At 47.5% G+C, this 21,616-nt stretch overlaps 1 protein-coding gene across 1 annotated transcript; it reads right to left on the bottom strand.

Annotated features, from left to right (window-relative positions):
- Positions 1-1,742: 1,742 nt before the first annotated feature.
- derl3 (derlin 3) lies at positions 1,743-21,608 on the bottom strand. Its single transcript, XM_078553766.1, has 7 exons — positions 21,473-21,608; positions 11,988-12,053; positions 11,619-11,692; positions 5,234-5,327; positions 3,909-4,104; positions 2,879-2,969; positions 1,743-2,016 (listed from the first exon to the last, which is right to left on the bottom strand). Exons 1-7 carry the CDS (start codon positions 21,566-21,568, stop codon positions 1,881-1,883), a joined length of 753 nt encoding a protein of 250 aa, XP_078409892.1. The 5' UTR covers positions 21,569-21,608; the 3' UTR covers positions 1,743-1,880.
- Between the last annotated feature and the right edge of the window lie 8 nt (positions 21,609-21,616).

Consider the following 21,616-nt stretch of genomic DNA (forward strand, 5'->3'; position numbering starts at 1 on the left):
GCTTTGAAAGTCTGTGTTTGCATTAGCTACCAAGCAGGATGCTAGTAAGAGCTGATCCCCTGTTCAAAAAAATATACAGACAAGATTTTTGGAGATTTAAGGAACAAGGAGTCAAGTTACTCAGGGGCTGGTTCCTATAACCTATCTGCCAGTAGTGTGCTACACAGCAAAAAGTGTTGTAAGAGCCCAGGACAATTTTCCTCTCAGGAACTCCACTGCACTAACTGGTTGAACCAGCTAAATTATACAGATTTGGTTCTGCTCTTTGCTGAGTATCAGAGGAATTTTACCCAGTCGTAAGAATAAGTAGAAAAATACACACACCCATTGCTAAAGTAGGTGGTCATACACTGAATAAGAAGCTGTTATAATAGATATTACTCCTTTACATTTCTCATCTCTTCCCACAAACTGTCATGGGCAGAAGGCCAGATTGGAGATAAAATGGAATACAAAGTAATGTGATTGGCAAGCTACTCAGTTCTAGGGCAATTAGGAATGGGCAACAAATACTGGCCTTGCCAATGACACCCACATCCCATGGATGTAGAAATAAAAAATGAATAAGATTATGTTTGGGATACATATCAAAAGGAGTAAAGGAAATGATGGCTATGCGTAACATCTGTGATTTTCATACAGAGCAAACAATGAACAAGAGAGGTAGAACTGCTTACAATTAACATAACATGGTGATATAGTGAGCAAACATACTCCCATATTAAATAGACTAATTGACAGAATGACACAATGTTAAGCTTATAAAGATACAGCACACCAGAGCCAGTCTGGAACTTAACCCAATCTTGCTTAAGCTAACGTGAACAGTCAAGACAACACCAAATGAATCTGTTGGCCTGTTGGGTGTATCATTGATTTAATAAAGAATATTCTTTATATTCGACATGTTTAAGAGCAGGAGGTTTTTTTTAAAATCAGGAACTAGTTTTTAAAGAGAAAAGCAAAATACTACGGATGCTGGAAATCTGAAATAAAAATAGTTGGAAAAACTCAGTAGGTCGGACAGCATCTGCAGAGAGGAATACAGTTAATGTATCGAGTCCATGTGACTCTTCATCAGATGAAGAGTCATACGGACTTGAAACGTTAACTGTATTCCTCTCCGCAGATGCTGTCAGACCTGCTGAGTTTTTCCAGCTACTTTTATTTTTGTTTTACTTTTAAAGAGACTTGGTAAATTGTCAGAATTTCCAATTCCTTCAGAGATAAATGACACTGAACAGGGCGAGATCCAGTTTGTCAAAATTTTTTCCATTTCTGCCCCAAACAGCTTGCTCCCTTTTACCATGGATTGGTGAACCCCCAGCTCTGGGTTGGATTTGGGCCAGGGTCTAAAACCCAGTGTGCAAACCCCAGACACAGTTACAGCCCCAACAGATTCCCCACCTCATTCTTCTGAAGTTGCCAACTCTCACTGGTGCCATTCTTCATATGAGCTTGGACAATGAAGGTCAGCCTCACATGCACACATTTCCAAGCAGGAATCATGTGCAGGCCTCAATCCGTGTTGAATACTGCATGTTCCTGTCAGCCTGCACAGTAACAGCAGGCCTTGGTCCCTGATGAATACTGCATGTGTTTATTAAGACTCTTTCACGGTCCAAGCACCTGGGATACAATGGATTTACACACAAATAAAAATGTTCAAAGTACTACGAGATACTCTATGAATAAAAACTCAAAATATTCTGGAATTTGTCCATGATTCTGATGCGACAATCGTGATCAGTTAGCATTTTAATTGCCATAGTCGGAAATCAAAGACCGTGAATGGACCACAATCTCTACATAAAATGAAAATTAAAAAATCAACTTTCTTCAGTTCAGTAATGTCCAGTCTCTTGAAAGAATGTGGAGTATCACTGCCGTGCGTTAGGGTTCTGTTCGTTCTGCCCCCCGAGTCTTTGCCCCTGGCCCCAGTTCAACCCCCCAGGCTGATCTTCAGGCAGCACGTTGTAATTGGGATCTTCGTCTGCGACATCAAATATTGCCTTCCTGTAATTCAGAGAGGAGCAGGAAACAGAGACTTACATAGGGTGTGGAAATTGCTATAAAAATCTTGACAGCTGTGGCAATGTTCAATATAGCAGGGACCCTGAGCACCGACAGCGCTGGTGGTGCAGGGAATTTGCATAATCAGATTTTAACTGAACAATCGGGCACAGCTGGTGCTAACAGGGTACTGGTTGTACCACAGCAGCCCTACCGGCTCCTATTCAGTCTCAAACAACATCACTACTAACATCGAACTCTCGCTAATACAATGGAACAACCTCCAAAGCACAATGTTCATCAGTTATTTCTTGTAAGTTGACTGCACTCTATGTGGTCATTATAGTTGATGGGTTGTGAATACTGTGCTATAATAGATTTGAAGTCAGTTCTGGGGTACATGTACCAACCGCGTTGGTAGCAGGAGCCCCAGGCCAATGCTGAAGTAGCAGTGGAAAAACTACAATTAGCCTCAGCACCTTTAGTCTGGGGAAACCAGGGCAATCTGGCAATCAGAACATTTGCCCACACTCTGAGAACAAGGTCTGGCTTGGCTGTGTTGTTGTTGAGATTCACAGTGGCCGAACCGGAGCAGGATACGAGAATGCAGAAAGTACCATGAAAGCCTAGCCCAGCGTCAGTCATCAGCCTTCAGAGCAGGGTACTCTGAGGTTAGAAAGTAAAGTTAGCAGAAGCCAAACAACTGAGATTATGAACAGGTGTAACAATGATTAAATGGTTCTTGGAGTGAAGGGGATTTACTCCAGCGCTCAGCTGAAGGCAGCCAGCTCCATTTCGCTAAATGTATTTTGTTCATTGCATTAACAAAAAATGGTAAAACTCAAAGGAAAGAGACAACACTTACAGAAACCCCGGGGTTACCAGTAACTTCACTCCTCCCGGCTGATTTGGGAATACATCTTCCAGAAAGTAATATATATGGCCAACTGCAATCCCTGTATCAAAGAGAATGTACAGGCTTCAATCTACTTGGGGTCTGATATCGATTTCCACTGACAGAATGATTTGACACTACTGAGATGGAGAGGGACAGGAGATCAGATAGTCCACTTGTACCTCACACACAACAGATTAATATTTACAAAGTGATCGAATAGCTCATTTCCTGCATTCTTATTCATGGATGACCCACAACATGGTTCCCCTCTCTGATGTTTCGCTGTTAATTCGCACTTTAAAATTCTTCCATTCATCGGCCCACACTCCGTGACCTCCTCTGCATTCTTCCTCTCCCCCCCAACTCCTCACACCCCCCTCTCACAATGATTTCTCCTCACCCCTCCCTCCCTCCAACACTGGCTGCTCCTTGTCCACGCCCCTTATCACTGGCCTCTCTTCAGCCCCGTAGATATACTCACAAATGAACATTGGAAACCAAGGTAATAAAACAGAAAATGCTGCAAATTCTCAGCAGGTCTGGCAGCATCATACTGAGAGAAATATTTAATGTTTCAGGTCCCCCTGGCCTTTCATCAGAATCATCACAACCTGAATTTCTCTCTCCACAGATGCTGCCAGACTGCTGAGTATTTCCAGCATTTGTGTTTTTATTGCAGGTTTCCAGAATTCACAGTATTTTGCTTTTGGATTGGTAACTCCGATCACCGGGTAGAATTTCACACTGCAATCAGAGGACAACTGAACAAAATGTCTCCTTCCAAGCTGAGGTTTGAATTCACTTTGATGAAGCTTAAGAGCACAGCAATGAAGAGATTGATAAATGCGTAGATATCCATCTCCCTTTCTAATACTGAAGATTCAGAAACAATTCAGTAGAATCTACTTTAAATCAGTTTACCATCAGACAATTAGTTAAATAAGGCTTGTCTGGGACGAGCATGAACAACTTAGTAAATTTAAACGCTTCATCTTACCCAACAAGTCAACGATGACAGAGTTGCCCAGAAGCAGTGAGAATCCCATCAGCACCCATGGTAAGAATGGAGCCTGGAAGTTTAGCAGCCCAAAGAAATTCATTCGTACAAATGGGTTCCTCCTGCTCCAGATGTACACCAGCATGATAGTGAAGGCCTGGCCCAGGAAGAACAAGCTTGCAAAGATTCCAAACAGCTGAGTACCAGAGTCAAGGGTCACTGAACAGGAGGAGCAGGTGAGACACTAGGCTGGTTTTCATATAATGAACTGTGGGAGGTTAGTCATGGCTGCCTTACACTCAATTGCATTTAATGAAACCTAGCCTTTTGCTTAGTTTGCTCATTGACAGGTGAACCAAGCATTTAAAAAGTGAGTAAAAATGACATCTCTGTTTATCACAGACAAATTAACTCAATCTAGTTTGATGAACACAGAAGTAAAATGCCAGAAAAAGAGTAAACCTTGCTTACCAGCCTCTCCCACCCATATCCAGCTAACAGGCCAGCATCTCTCTGCTTTCCTGCAATGATTTACAAACTATTCCTCAGCTGTACAGCCCTGTAAATGGTCTCCAGGTATTGTGCATAGATACCTCCTAGGCCTTTCATTCCCCCTTCTAGACCAATGTGTACAGCTGAGTTCATCTCTCTTGCAAACTAACCAATGCAGCCCAGTGTGTAGGCCATTTGTGCTCACTAAAAGGTGCACTCAACTGAAAATCAAAGGTGAACAGCTCCATCCAGACTACAACGCTGTACCAGTCCCTGAAAGTTCTCAATATATTTAGTGATTTACATGGGGTTACTCATCAGTGCTCTCCCCAGCACAGTGTTTGACACGACCGATTGGTCAATCGCCCAGAGCTTGACACAGCTGATTGGTCAATCACCCAGGCCTGGTGTTTGGTGTACCTGCACCTCTTGAGTGGAGTGAGAGAGAACAATGGCCATGTTTTACTGCACTGGGGTAATTTCCCTACATTAATTGAAGTACTTTTTGAAATTTAGTCAATGTAATATGCTCAGAGATCCTATGCTGTGAAAGGTGCTATATAAATGTAAACCTTTCCTTCTATTACAAACAGCCCTGCCCTGGATATTTGGAGCAGATGGTGATCAAAGGTTCAGGATGTTGGCTAGAGAGGGAAGAGAGTTGACATTATCCCTACATAGTCCACAGCAACATGTTCAGAACGATCTTCAAAGGCTTAGAAATGAGGCACTCACCAATCTGAGAAATATAAAGCAGGTGTAATGAAGCACTGTGTATGAGAAACCAACAATAATGACTGCTGCAGCTATCAGATACACTGCAAAAAGGATACTGTCATTAAAAACCCACCAAAAATAAACATCAGCAGAAAGTCAGCCGTTCTTCCCCTGAATGATCCTTCTTCCAACATTCGACAATATCTGTATCTGGGACACTGAGTAAAAGAAGACAGCCTGCAAATCACCATCAGATCCAGTCCCACTGGAACAATGGGCATTCAACCCAAAACCCTCCCAGTTACCCACACAGAAGCAGCCACTTTACAGGTACTGGGATTCGGACATCACAGACAGATTATGGACACCATCTGATGTGATCCCAGATGCTATCCCATTCTGTGCCTGATTTGGCAGTGGGGGGTGGGGGGGGGGGGGGGGGCGCGGTGGTAGTTGAAACCTGTGAGGGCTGAAATTTTTCTGCTCTACTCTCCAACACCTCATTCTGCACTTCAACTGTCCTGGGATGAGACCCATTAACCTCAACCACCAATGGTTCACCCAAATGGTCACTCTGTGCTTAGGCCTAGGCAGGGAGTGTTGGCCAGGTATTCAACAAAGGGGCACTAAAAGCAAGCCTGATTCTGTACAGCGAGAATCACTGAACAGAGGTCAGGAGGAAAGACGACTGATCAACCCCTTGGTGAGCTGAAAAGATATATCACAATCTCTGAACCAATGAGCTGACTTGGCACAGAGCAGAGACTCAATCGACCTTCAGCAATCAGAAGCACAGATTGGACTGGCTACGAACTCGGTGGTTGAACTTTAGTGAGCCAATGTTTTAATTCATTTAAACACATCCTTTCATATTAGCTTCAAGCGCTCAGACTGCTGGCTCCGCCATATTGAGTAAAGTCATTTGGCCCACCAGTCAGTACCAATTTTCATGTTCCATTTGAGTTTCCTCCATCCCCAACCTCCGAGGTATCTGTGCTCCTCTAATTCTGGCCTCTTGAGTATCCCCAATATTAATTGCTCCACCATTGGTGACTGTGCCTTCAGCTGCCTCTGCCCCAAGCTCTGGGATTCCCTCCCTAAACTTCTCCACCCAGAGAGGCGACCGCACTTTACTCCTTTTGGACAAAGAGTTAGAGAAACAGAGGAACAAATCTGTAGGGAAATCACAGAGCGCAAGAACTATTGAGTGGTGACTGAAATAGCCAAATATCGACTGGGATAATGTTAAAGGGAAGGGAAGGGGGATAAATTTCTGAAATGTGTTAGGAGAACATCCTTGACCAGTGGGTTATTGTCCTGCTGGGAATGAGGCGCCGCTGGGGAATGAGGTGGGCCATGAGGAACAAGTGTCTCTGGGGCAATACTCAGGTAAAAGTGATTATATAATAAGGTTTAGATTAGTAATGGAGTATTTTGTATGAAGGAAAAGGAAGCTGAAAAAATATCAGTATAACTTAAATGGTAGAGGGAATGGATGGGGTAAAAATTGATATGCAGGACATACTGGACATTATGCTATTGAGTGGATAAGTAACCTGGTCTGAATGGCTTTATTCCCAGGTTACTGAAGAAAAGGTTGAGGGGCGGGGCGGGGCAGGGGGCTGGTGTTGGAGGGAAGAAGGGTGGGGGCTGGGGGAGGTAGCAGAAGGCTTGCCATCATCTTCCAACCTTCCCTAGATTCAGTGAGATGCCAGACTGGAGAGTGGCAAATGCCTTATTCAAGAAAGGGTGTCAGGGCAGTCCTGTAACTACAGATTAGTCAGTTTAACATCAGTGGTGGGTAAAGTTTTAGGAACAATAATCAGGGGGAAAAAAATCAACAGGTACTTGGGAGAGGGTTGAATTAATCAAGGAGAACAAGCAGAGATTTGTAAAAGATATACTAAAATTCTCTGACCTAATTCAATTTTTTGATGAAATAATCATGAAGGCTTATGATGTTGCCTGTATGGATTTTAAGAACGTGTTTGGCAAAGTACCACATAAAAGGCTGGTTAACAAAATTGAGGCTCATTGAATAAGAGCTTAGATAGAAAAATTTGCTTCAGGACAGAAAACAGTGGTAGTGAACTGGAACTCTGTGCCTAAGAGGCTGGTGAAACTGGAGGTGAGAAAAGGAAATTGGACAGGCATTTGAAGGAAATAAACTTGCTGTGCTACAGAGATAGAACAGGGGAATGGGACTGTTTGAACCACTCTACAGAGAGTTGGCATGGACTTAATGGGCCAAATATGCTATAATGACTCCTTTAACATATTTTGTTTGGCCAAGCATTTTATTACCTGCCCTAATATTAGGTGGCTTGGTGTCATATGTTGTTTTTTAATGCCTGTGAAGCACCTTGAATGCTTCATTACGTTAAAGGTGCTAGGTGTTTCTCACGTGTCGGTGCAGACTCAATGGGCCGAAAGGCCTCTTCTGCACTTTGTGATTCTGTGATAAATACAAGCTGTTGTTGAAGATTTGCTTTATCCAGTTCATAAATCCTTGTTTTAACTTGTTTAAATAAAGGGCATAATTTATGCTAAATGTGACTCTTCCTCTTTTGTCTTGGAAGTGAGAGTGCTGCTGACTGAGCCACAGCTGACACAAAGAAACCTTTGTACATGAGGTGCCTGCTCTCCTCTACTTCCACAGACTCATAGGCAACTGAAAAACTGTAGACAGGGCAAGTTCATGTAGAAGCTTCCAATAATGACAGCACAAGAAAAACTGAACCTTATTCAGAGTTTTTGTTGCTTCTACAGTTTTTCAGTTGCCTATGAGTCTGTGGAAGTAGAGAGCAGAGTAAACTTCATAAACTCACCTAGTTCCAGTATGTATGTTCATTCCCTACTTGGCAGTTTGGTCAAATATCCCACAAGGCAATTCCCAGGGGGAGTGGAAATGGACAAGAAGATTGCCTTTGGAAGTCTAATAGTGCTGGCGGGATGAGCGAGTATCCCAATATTGATTACCTTTAAGGATTTGAGAATATTTCAACTGAAATTTCCACTTAGGTTATTGAATAAGTTGGTGCAGGTTGCGATTGTGTTAATAGGACTCCACAGGAATGTTCAGGGTCGATTATGTTGAATGGTGTTTGCCATCTCTGTTCTCTGTCCAGTTCTTCCAAGAATGAAAACTTAGGCCCATAACCACCAAGCTCTGGGGTGTCATAACTGGGGGTCACAGGGTCAACACAGCCCTAACTCCATAGGGTCACGGGGTCAATACGGCCCTAATTTCATAGGGTCACAGGGTTACTAGGGTCCTAATTTAATAGAGTTACAGGGTTAATATTATCCTAATTTAATATGGTTACATGCGTACGCTCTGATGAACTTGTACTCTCCTTATCTTACTGTAACAATTGCAGGAAACTACTAATTACTGAGTAAGAAGTTTACATAGGCAATTTCCACTATAAATATGGGCAAGAAATTTATAATAGAATTTTTAAATAAACACAGATTTGTGACTTTAAAAGGGAGACTGAATTCCACTAATTACTCCCCCTCCCAAACCCACTTTACATGAAGCTTACACTAGGTCTGCACCTACCCACGCATTGCACCACAGGAGGCAAACTGGTTAAAACATTCACAGGAGTCAGAACTTCAAATACTCACACACATTTCCTTCTGTGCAAATAACAGGTAATTACAGGTGAAAGACAGGGCAAGTTCATGTAGAAGCTTCCAATAATGACAGCACAAGAAAAACTGAACCTTATTCAGAGTTTTTGTTGCTTCTACAGTTTTTCAGTTGCCTATGAGTCTGTGGAAGTAGACAGAGCAGGCACCTCATGTACAAAGGTTTCTTTGTGTCAGCTGTGGCTCAGTCAGCAGCACTCTCACTTCCAAGACAAAAGGTTTCAGGCTCAAGTCCCATTCCATAGCTTCAGCACAAATATCAAGGTTAACACTCCAGTGCCGTTCTGAGTGAGTGCTGCACTGTTTAACGTGCTACCTTTTGGATGAGGCATTAAACTGAGGCACCAACATGCTTGCTCTGGTGGATGTAAAAGATCCCATATCACTATTTTGGAGAGTAGGAGAGTTATCCACATTTACTATATTACAACAGTGACTACATTCCGAAAGTACTTCACTGGTTGTAAAGTGATTGAGACGTCTCGTGGTTGTGAAAGGCACTATAGAAATGCAGGTCTTTTAGAAAGCTGAATGCAGTAATTTTAATATGTTAACCTGATTCAGCCCTTTGGTTAAAGCCCGCAGTTCACAGGATATTAAAGACAAGTTAACTCACCCTTCAGGTGGCTTCAACAGCGACCTAATGGGTAAAGGCACCAACATGCGCAGCGTAAACACAGCTTCCAAATGCTACCTCTGCTGAATTATCTGAATTTAGCCACACCAACAGTCAGGGTGCAGTGATTGGGTTCAGTGAGAGGTGGGAGAGGTAAAACATAATCATACTTGATCAATATGAACAGGCCAGGACTCTTTTCTCTAGAAAGGAGGTGATCTAATGATGGGATTCAATAAGGTAGATGTAGAAATGATGTTTCCACTTATGGCAAGTTCAAAACTAGGGTTCACAAATATATCATGGCCACTAAATCTAATGGAGAATTATGGAAACCTTTACCCAGAAAGTGGAACTCGCGACCGCAGGGAATAGTTGAGACGAATGGCACAGTTGCATTTAGAGAATATGGTGATGGAATGAGATGAAGGCAAGGTTGGAGGATGCTCAATGTACAACATCAGCACAAACTTGTTGGGCTAAATGGCCTGTTTTTTGACGGAAAATTCATCAAGATTCCTTCGGCAGCACCTTCCAAACCAGCGAGCTCTACCATCTAGAAGGACAAGGGCAGCAGACAGATGAGAACACCACCACCTGTAAGTTCCCCTTTAAGTAACTCTCCATCCTGACACGGAAATATATCGCCGTTCCTTCACTGTCACTAGATCAAAATCCTGGAACTCCCTAACAGCACTGTGGATGTACCTACACCACTTGGACTGCAGCGGTTCAAGAAAGCAGCTCACCACCACCTTCTCAAGGGCAATTAGGGATGGGCAATAAATGCTGGCCTTGTCAGCGATGTCCAAATCATATGAATGAATAAAAATAGTGTGCAATCCCAGCAGATCTCTGCTGGAAAGAAACAATGAGAGTGTGCACTGGAAAAGAAGAAGATTGGACCCAATGATGCCCCCATAATCTTGACCACACTTACTGGCCAATTTCACACATGCAAAATGGCTTCATTAAATAGACACTGACTGGAGGGCACTCATGGAGTCCATCAGGAGTTAATGCCTTTGGGCGAGCCAGAGCGAGAAAACTGGGCTGCGGTGGGGTCTGTCTGACTCTAGTTGTGATGTACAATCCAAACTGCACTTATAGACACTGTTCTTCATGGGATAATTGAGGTAAGTGTAACTAAATGGGATAGAACTGGGGAATGGGGCTGATTTTGCTTTACAGAGAGCTGGCATGGACTCCTTCTATGCTGTGCTAGGGTCACTATTAAGTGCCAAGTTAGCTAGAGATGGCTTTTAACTGCTTGCAAATGTCACTGACTGCTTCTTTGTTTGAAAAAAAGCTTACATCAAAAGACAGAGGGAATATTTTTCAAGGGTAGTGAGCAGCCATTGATAAATTACTCCCAGCTGTGCAATGATAGACACTGGACAGGACACAAGGTGGTTTCTAAAGCTGTTTTCAAAAGAACATTAAAAAATTCAAAGTGATAAGGTCCCCAGAAAGGAGGGTGGTGTCAAGGGCACATAGCCCACACAAGCTGTACAACAGAAACTGCAGCAGCTCTGACTTACCTCATTACACACAGTAGCCAAGAAGGGAGAACAGCTGCAGACCTCTGACGGCTTTCAGTCTCCAGCTGCCTCTGTGATCTCATCTGGCGCAGGGTTTTTCATTGAAGCTTTGTACAAAATGAAGGTGTTTCATCCTGTCTAGAACTGGGCTGGACTAGGAAGAGCCCAACAATAAATCCTCACACACCTGAAGGGTATAGAATCTGCAAGGCCTCTAAATGAAGGCAGGGGGTTTACATTTAGCCCAGCGACAACTCCTGAAAGCTCCACTCATCAGGGACAAGTCAGCTTGCAATCAAACAAATTCAAAGTTAGCTCTAGCAAGCAGCAAATACCTGAAGTTGTGCGCACTGGAAACAGGAAGGTGTTTAGAAAAAAAAATAACTTCAGATGCACTGAAAACTGCCCCAGTGTCGTAATAAACTCCAAAACTCAGACTACCTGCATCAAGTTAATTTTTTGCAATATCACTTCCAACATTAAAAGAATCAGGAGAGAAACAATGTCCTCTGGCACATGGCAAAGCGCCAGGGTGTCCCCACCCTCCCCCCACCCCAGCAAAATGCAGTCAGCTCATATTTGTGTTTAGGGAGCGAGTGTGTTACCCCTGCACCATCAGCTCCAGGTCAGAACTGTGTGTAAAACTCAAACCCATCTGAAACCCATTCTGCCACACACAAAGGATACAAAAAGATCATATTGAACAAAAAACTAAATCCCAACGGTCCGAAGAAAAGAAAGTTGGTTAGTAGTCTCCACACCTGCGAAAAATAAGAGGAACACAAGAATGAATTATACACATACTTGCATACAATATAGGTTGAATTAACTTTACAAAATTGAACTTATTGCATTGAAGAAGTTCAGTGAGGTGGAAGGGTTAGGTGATAGTTTCAGAGTGATGGAACTATGGAAGCAGTTTGAAGTGATGGATTATGAGTATCAAACAAGAAACAACTACTACTGGGTTCAGTGCAGTAGAGAACTGGTAATAAGTTAAATAAATCTCTGGGCAATGCATCATAAAGTGTGGGGTAATATTGTTTTTAAACTTACCTGATATTTCTTGACTATCAGGTCAGGATTGAAATAAAGCTGGAATGGGGTGATGAACTCCAGTTGCTGTGAAAAGAGAAGGAAGAATTTACTGGAGGAAAGTACAGCTTCAACGTCAGCCCTAACAAGCCAGAAGTACACAGGCATCCCATTAAACTACAGGGAGTAGAAGAGCAAGGAGACTGGAGATAGTCAGAGCTCAGGTAGCCAGGTCGTATCTTAGCTCGTATCGTTACCCCATCAGATGAATGGAGACGATTGTGGTTAACAGGTCAAAGCTGATTTTCATTGGTTAGTGCACAATTAGGTGTGATACACACTAGAAGATCCTAATCCATGCTTTGTGGTGGGGTAACCAATCTCAGCCAGTGCTGTGGGTTGTAGGGAGACACAAGAATCAGCAAAGATCCTTTGCTGGAGAATATACAATTATAACAGCCAAGGCCAGTCAATTGTAATATCTCACCAAACCCACAAACTACAAGCTTGACAACATTCACTGTGCCTGAGAGAAATATTCGAATAAATACTGAAAATCTCAACCACTGCTTGCACACCATTTGGCAGCACGTGTGTCCTGACTGAAATGTATTCCTCAATCAACATCACTAAAAAAAAAGAAAGATTTTCAAGTTGTTTCCGGAACACTGATTGCAGAATCTGGCTGTGTACAAGATTGTTGCCATGTTCCCTGTGTCACAATAGTGACTATATTTCCAAAAAGTACTTCAGTGACGAAAACACTTGGGAATGTCCTGGGGTCACCGAATGTACCACAGAAACCCAAGTGCTTTCGTTCACTGACCCAACACTTTGTTTGGGCCTCCAATTACCCTCACTGGGAATATTTAGGAGAGACAACACTCAGAAAGGGAAACAAGAATCAAATTATAACCAGAAACACATCAAGCTGACAGGTCAGTCAGTCGCTGATACAGGACGCAGCCAAAATGTCTGCACCTGGTCCAGTGTCTGTACCTGAACTTTCAGTCCTCAGCAAGAAACCAGTGACTCCATGGGCCCTTCCCTACACAGCCAGCATCATGGGGGCGGGGGCCTTCCCTACACAGCCAGCACCATGGGGAGGGGGGGCCTTCCCTACACAGCCAGCACCATTGAGGGGGGGGGGGGGGGGGGCTTCCCTACACAGCCAGCACCATGGGGAGGGGGGGGCCTTCCCTACACAGCCAGCACCATGGGGAGGGGGGGCCTTCCCTACACAGCCAGCACCATGGGGGGGGGGGGCCTTCCCTACACAGCCAGCACCATGGGGGGGGGGGGGCCTTCCCTACACAGCCAGCACCATTGGGGGGGGGGGGCCTTCCCTACACAGCCAGCACCATGGGGAGGGGGGGGCCTTCCCTACACAGCCAGCACCATTGGGGAGGGGGGGCCTTCCCTACACAGCCAGCACCATGGGGAGGGGGGGGCCTTCCCTACACAGCCAGCACCATGGGGAGGGGGGGGCCTTCCCTACACAGCCAGCACCATGGGGAGGGGGGGCCTTCCCTACACAGCCAGCACCATGGGGAGGGGGGCCCTTCCCTACACAGCCAGCACCATGGGGAGGGGGGGCCTTCCCTACACAGCCAGCACCATGGGGAGGGGGGGCCTTCCCTACACAGCCAGCACCATGGGGAGGGGGGGGCCTTCCCTACACAGCCAGCACCATGGGGAGGGGGGGGCCTTCCCTACACAGCCAGCACCATGGGGAGGGGGGGCCTTCCCTACACAGCCAGCACCATGGGGGGGGGGGGCCTTCCCTACACAGCCAGCACCATGGGGAGGGGGGGCCTTCCCTACACAGCCAGCACCATTGGGGGGGGGAGGGGGGGGCCTTCCCTACACAGCCAGCACCATGGGGAGGGGGGGGCCTTCCCTACACAGCCAGCACCATGGGGAGGGGGGGCCTTCCCTACACAGCCAGCACCATTGGGGGGGGGGGGGGGGGGGCTTCCCTACACAGCCAGCACCATGGGGAGGGGGGGGGCCTTCCCTACACAGCCAGCACCATTGGGGGGGGGGGGGGCTTCCCTACACAGCCAGCACCATTGGGGGGGGGGGGGGCTTCCCTACACAGCCAGCACCATTGGGGGGGGGGGGCCTTCCCTACACAGCCAGCACCATGGGGAGGGGGGGGCCTTCCCTACACAGCCAGCACCATATTCCATTCAGACACCCAGGGGTTGTGAAAGGTGCTAACTGAAATTCTTTCTTAGGCAGCCTTTGTTCAGGGGAAGAGAGGGACACCGTATTGTTCCCACATGCTGTGTTTATCATACACACAAGCTAATCCTGTGGAGAGGTCAGTAGAAATTTAAAGTGCCACATCACCTGTACATGGCAGGACATATATCAAACAGCAGCTGTTTCCTGAGTGAGAGTGTCTGAACAGCATAGCTCAGCCCAGGTCAAACAGTACCCTGTACTATGCAACAATCCATTTGTTCCCCAGCCCTCCCCAAAGCAAAGCAAACGTGGAGTGCTACACAGATCCCATTTGAGAATCCAATCTCAATTTACCCCTCCAATGGACACAGCACACAAACCACCTGCCCCAACCACAACCCTGCCTACTGAAGCCCATTCTTAACTCCCCCACTGGTCTCCACCAACTATGTCCCCACCCCAACCTCCCACTGACCCCCCACTGATCCCCCACCCGACTCCCCTCTAATACCCCAAACCCGACTCCCTCACTGAGCCCCCCACCCGCACCCGACCTCCCACTGATGCCCCAACCCCGAACCCCGCCCATTGACATCCCAACCCCCCCACTGACCCCCCCAACCCTGTACCTCCCCCCCAACCACCCCGAACGATACTGACAGTCATCTCAGTCATCCATATCCAAATCACCCCGCCCCGCTCTGTCCATCCTACACCACCTGTCTCCACTTTCTGGGTGTTGCCATATCTGCATTTGCTGCTCCCAGTGCGGTTTCCTCTACATTGGAGAGACCAAACGCAGACTGGGTGGCTGCTTTGCGGAACACCTTCGGTCTGTCCGCAAGCATGACCCAGACCTCTCTGTCGCTTGCCATTTCAACACACCACCCTGTTCTCATGTCCACATGTCCATCCTTGGTCTGCTGCAATGTTCCAATGAAGCTCAACGCAAACTGGAGGAACAGCACCTCATCTTCCGACTAGGCACTTTACAGCCTTCCGGACTGAATATTGAGTTCAACAATTTTAGATCATGAACTCTCTCCTCCATCCCCACTCCCTTTCCGATCCCCCATTTTTCCAATAATTTATTTAGATTTTTCTTTCCCCACTTTTTCCATTATTTTTAAATGTATTTCCATCAATTGTTTTATCTCTACCTTTTAGCTTATTTCGATCCCTCCCCCCCACCCCACCCCCACTAGGGCTATCTGTCCCTTGCTCGTCATGCTTTCTACCCTTAATGTCACCTATTAGCACATTCCTTAGCTAATATCACCACCGTCAACACCTCTTTGTCCTTTTGTCTATGACATCTTTTGGCAATCTCCACCTATCACTGGCCCTCTATCCAGCTCTACCTGTCCCACCCCCCCCCCCCCTTAAACCAGCTTATATTTCACCTCTCTTCTATTTTTCCTTAGTTCTGTTGAAGAGTCAAATGGACTCAAAACATTAACTGTGTTCCTCTCCACAGATGCTGTCAGACCTGCTGAGTTTTTCCAGGTATTTTTATTTTTGTTTTTGTTTTGGATTTCCAGCATCCGCAGTTTTTTGCATTTATCTGTCTCCATAAGATTTCCTCTCATTTTTGCTATACATTTATGGCATGTGCGCGTCACTGGCTTGGCCAGCATTTATTGCCCTTGAGAAGGTGGTGGTGAGCTGCCTTCTTCAACCACTGCAGTCCATGTGATGTAGGTACACCCACAGTGCTGTTAGGGAGGGAGTTCCAGGATTTTAACCCAGTGACATGAAGGAACGGTGATATATTTCCAAGTCAGGATGGTGTGTGATTTGAAGGGGAACTTCCAGGTGGTGGTTTTAAACTATTCTCTTCCACTCTTTCACACCTGCTCACTCTTCTTTCCTATTTTTCCTCAATTTATCCGATGCCCCTTTCCTAAGCCTCATTTAATTTGAATGTCTCAATTCAGCTCTCCTTTTACCTCTTGTGAGAACATGTCCAGTCTGTAAACTCAAAAAATAACAGGTACCTTTCTATTCTCCCACTCAAACCAGTTAGATTCAGCTTTTGCATTGTACCCAACACTGTCCTTTCATTATACACTCTGAGAATCTTACACTAACGCCCCTAACCCCTCCTTTCTTTTCTCATTACTCTGTCCTTCCTGAATATTTAACATCAAAGACCAGACATGCGATTAACTGATTGCTGGATTCTGCCAATTCTGCTGCATTTTACATCAATGAAACAATAAGGAAAGCTGGAAAGTACCAAAAGAGTCGAATCTACTTCTTCAATGTTGTTCAGAAGAAAGACAAGTTGCTGAAGCTTTTCATCTTGTACTTCAGCTATTTCTCTTCAACAATAATCTATTCCCATGAATGGAATTTGTCTCAAATCACAACATGGACGAGTTATGAAACTGCACTGAATAAATCTGGACATTTCTGGGCTTACACCGGGAAAATCATAAAATTATATCAGGTTATTATGAAAACTCAGCTGGGTCACCAATGTCCTTCGGGAAAAGGGGATTGTTGTTTCTACCTGCTCTGCTCCATTTGTGAGTGCACAGTGTAGGAGATTCATAGTGCCTTTAGGACAAAAAAATCCTGCCTCAAACAGTATCACCCACAACCTGAGAATAGGTTATACAAAATCTCCCTGTCAACATTTTACTATTATAAATTCCAATGTCCGCACTCACACTGTTGATGGCCTCCCAACAGTGGAGTCATTCAAAATCGAAGAATAGAATGAATTAATTACATCTAATCATTCCTCACCCTCGAATCCTGCTTGGTTTTGACTCCTTATATGCAATGCCAAAGGAGATTCACTGGTCTGTTATGAAATATTGGTTCAATAGCTGTATGCTTCTGGATCCAGAGATCAGGAGTTCAACTCCCCCACGATAAATTGACTTCGACTTCCCTTTTCGTGTTTCACAGAATCTCACAGTGCAGAAGAGGCCCTTCGGCCCATCGAGTCTGCATTGACACGAGAAACACCTGACCTACCTACCTAATCCCATCTACCAGCACTCGGCCCATAGCCTTGAATGTTATGACATGCCAAGTGCTCATTCAGCTACTTTTTAAAGGATGTGAGGCAACCTGCCTCCACCACCCTCCCAGGCAGTGCATTCCAGACCGTCACCACCCTCTGGGTAAAAAGGTTTTTCCTCACATCCCCCCTAAACCTCCTGCCCCTCACCTTGAACTTGTGTCCCCTCGTGACTGACCCTTCAACTAAGGGGCACAGCTGCTCCCTATCCACCCTGTCCATGCCCCTCAATCTCATACACCTCGATCAGGTCGCCCCTCAGTTTTCTCTGCTCCAACGAAAACAAGTCTATCCAATCTCTCTTCATAACTTAAATGTTTCATCCCAGGCAACATCCTGGTGAATCTCCTCTGCACCCCCTCCAGTGCAATCCTTCGTATAATGTGGTGACCAGAACAGCACACAGTACTCCAGCTGTGGCCTCACCAAGGTTCTATACAGCTCCAACATGACCTCCCTACGTTTGTAATCTATGCCTCGATTGATAAAGGCAAGTGTCCCATATGCCTTTTTCAGCACCCCACTAACATGCCCCTCCGCCTTCAGAGATCTATGGATACACACGCCAAGGTCCCTTTGTTCCTCAGAACTTCCTAGTGTCATGCTGTTCATTGAATACTTCCTTGTCAAATTACTCCTTCCATAGTTTTCAGGGTTAAATTCCATCTGCCACTTATCTGCCCATTTGACCATCCCGTCTATATCTTCCTGTAGTCCAAGACACTCAACCTCACTGTTAACCACACGGCCAATCTTTGTGTCATCCGCAAACTTACTAATCCTACTCCCCACATAGTCATCTATGTCGTTTATATAAATGATGAATAATAGGGGACCCAGCACAGAACCCTGTGTAACGCCACTGGACACTGGCTTCCAGTCACTAAAGCAGCCTTCTGTCATCACCCTCTGTCTCCTACAACTAAGCCAATTTTGAAACCACCTTATCAAATTACCCTGTGTCCCATGTGCATTTGACTTCTTTATAAGTCTCCCATGTGGAGCCTTGTCAAAGGCTTTGCTGAAATACATATAAACTACATCAACTGCACTACCCTCATCTACACACCTGGTCACCTCCTCAAAAAATTCAATCAAATTTGTTAAGTATGACCTGCCTCTGACAAAGCTATGCTGACTATCCCTGATCAAACCTTGCCTCTCCAAGTGGAGATAGATTCTCTCCTTCAGAATTTTCTCCAATAGTTTCCCTACCACTGACGTGTGACTCACTGGTCTGTAGTTCTCTGGTTTATCTCTACAACCCTTCTTAAATAGTGGAACCACATTAGCTGTTCTCCAGTCCTCTGGCACCTCCCCGGTGGACAGAGAGGAATTAAAAATTTGGGTCAGAGCCCCTGCGATCTCCTCCCTTGCCTCCCTCAGCAGTCTGGGACACAAATCATCAGGACCTGGAGATTTGTCCACTTTTAAGTCTGCCAACACCTCCAATACCTTGTCACTCCCTATATCAATTTGTTCAAGAATCTTGCAATCTCTCTCCCCGAGTTCCATACCTTCATCCTCATTTTCTTGGGTTAAGACGGATGTGAAGTATTCGTTCAACACTCTACCGATGTCATCTGGCTCCGCCCATAGGTTGCCCCCTTGGTCCCTAATGGGCCCTACTCTTTCCCTGGTTATCCTCTTTCCATTGATATACTAATAGAATATCTTGGGATTTCCCCCACTTTTACCAGCCAGAGCTTTCTCATATCCCTTCTTTGCTCTCCTAATTGCTTTAAGCTCCACCCCACACTTTCTGTACTCCACTAATGCTTCTGCTGATTTGCTTCCCTTGTACCTGCTAAAAGCCTCTCTTTTCCTTCTCATCGTATCCTGAATATCTCTGGTCATCCATGGTTCTATGGGCTTGTTACTCCTTCCTATCATCCTAGAGGGAACATGTTGAGCCTGTACCCTCCCCATTTCCTATCTGAACATCCCCCACTCTTCTTCTGTAGATATCCCCACAAGTAACTGTTCCCAGTCTACCTGCCTTATTTTACTAAAATCCACTCTCCCCAAATCCAAAACATTTTTTTGCAAATTGTCTATTTCTTTGTCCATAACAAGCTTAAACTGTACCATGTTGTGGTCACTATCACTAAAATGCTCCCCCACCACTACCTCAGCCACCTGTCCTGCTTCATTCCCCAGATTTTGGTCCAGCACTGCGCCGTCCCTTGTTGGACTCTCTACATGTTGACCTAAAAAGTTCTGCTGTATACATTTCAAGAAATCCACTCCATTCAAGCCCTTAACACTATGTTTACCCAATTAATGTTGGGATAGTTGAAATCACCTGTTATAATTACCCTATTGTTATTGTTTTTACACACTTCTGCAAATTGTGCACATATTTGCTCCTCAATTTCCCGCTGATTATCTGGGGGTCTATCACAAACACCTAACAATGTGGCTGCCCCTTTTTTATTCCTAAGCTCTGCCCACAAAGCTTCATTCGATGCCCCCTCCAATATATCATCTCTCCTCACTGTAGTAACTGACCCCTTAATTAATAATGCAACGCCTCCTCCTCTTTTACCCCCTCCCCTGTCTTGCCTGAAGATTCTATAACCCAGAATGTTGAGCTGCTAATCCTGCCCCTCCTTTAATCAGGTATCTGTCAAATTTGCTTTGATAGCTACAACACCCTCCTCAGGAACTGTCCCTGGCTCCAAATTATTCCACGTGGTTTCCATTGGAAGCTCCACTCTTCATGTTTGGGATCCATGATAACAGGCATCTCCCAGACATTCAACATTCTCCAAACCACTGTTCTCACCACTTCCTGAGATCCACGCTCAATGTCATCTGCTGCCACACATTCCATCTCTTCCCCTCATACCGCAATAGGTGCCAACTCTAACTGGTGGCAGCACTGACCACATACGTGATGTCCTATTTCCCGACTGCTCTTTGTGCAGTGAGGGGATGTTACCTCACTTGGGGTTAGGGTGCTGCTACTACAGATCTCCAAACTGGCCAACAGCAGAACCTGGGATCCACGTCCCTTCCCCAGAGACTCCAGGACAATCCAGGAGAGTAGAGAACATTATAGAAGATTGTTCATTAGCCTGGGTGGGCTGGGGAGGGGGGCAGTCCGCCCCTGAGGAGGGGGAGGAGGGCTGTCTGGCCCGGGGGAGGGGGAAGGGGAGGGGGGCTGTCCGTCCCGGGGGAGGGGGAGGGGGGGGGCTGTCTGGCCTGGGGGAGGGGGAAGGGGAGGGGGGCTGTCCGCCCCTGAGGAGGGGGAGGGAGGGCTGTCCGTCCCGGGGGAGGGGGAGGGGGGGGGGCTGTCTGTCCCGGGGGAGGGGGAGGGGGGGGGCTGTCTGTCCCGGGGGAGGGGGAGGGGGAGGGGGAGGGGGAGGGGGGGGCTGTCCGTCCCGGGGGAGGGGGAGGGGCTGTCCGTCGAGGGGGAGGGGCTGTCCGTCGAGGGGGAGGGGGAGGGGGGGGCTGTCCGTCCCGGGGGAGGGGGAGGGCGGGGGCTGTCCGTCCCGGGGGAGGGGGAGGGGGGGGGCTGTCCGTCCCGGGGGAGGGGGAGGGGGGGGGCTGTCCGTCCCGGGGGAGGGGGAGGGGGGGGGCTGTCCGTCCCGGGGGAGGGGGAGGGGGGGGGCTGTCCGTCCCGGGGGAGGGGGAGGGGGAGGGGGAGGGGGGGGCTGTCCGTCCCGGGGGAGGGGGGGGGGGGGCTGTCCGTCCCGGGGGAGGGGGAGGGGGGGCTGTCCGTCCCGGGGGAGGGGGAGGGGGGGGCTGTCCGTCCCGGGGGAGGGGGGGGGGGGCGGTCCGTCCCGGGGGAGGGGGAGGGGGGGGCTGTCCGTCCCGGGGGAGGGGGAGGGGGGGGGCTGTCCGTCCCGGGGGAGGGGGAGGGGGGGGGGCTGTCCGTCCCGGGGGAGGGGGAGGGGGGGGGCTGTCCGTCCCGGGGGAGGGGGAGGGGGGGGCTGTCCGTCCCGGGGGAGGGGGAGGGGGAGGGCTGTCCGTCCCGGGGGAGGGGGAGGGGGGGGGGCTGTCCGTCCCGGGGGAGGGGGGGGGGGCTGTCCGTCCCGGGGGAGGGGGAGGGGGGGGGGCTGTCCGTCCCGGGGGAGGGGGAGGGGGGGGGCTGTCCGTCCCGGGGGAGGGGGGGGGCTGTCCGTCCCGGGGGAGGGGGAGGGGGGGGCTGTCCGTCCCGGGGGAGGGGGAGGGGGGGGGCTGTCCGTCCCGGGGGAGGGGGAGGGGGGGGCTGTCCGTCCCGGGGGAGGGGGGGCTGTCCGGCCCGGGATAGGGGTCTGACCATTCTGCTTCTTACCACGGCCGCCGTGGTGAGCACACAAGCGGTGGTGTAGGCCCGGGTGACGGTCGGCATCCTCCGGTATTCCTGCAGCAAACTCTGATAAGCCGCCATGGCCACTCCGCCGCCGCCGCCTGACTGACACTCCCAACAGCCAATGGC

This window comes from Cetorhinus maximus, chromosome 12 (genome assembly GCF_964194155.1).
Source record: "Cetorhinus maximus chromosome 12, sCetMax3.hap1.1, whole genome shotgun sequence".
In the NCBI taxonomy this organism is placed as follows: Eukaryota; Metazoa; Chordata; class Chondrichthyes; order Lamniformes; family Cetorhinidae; genus Cetorhinus; species Cetorhinus maximus.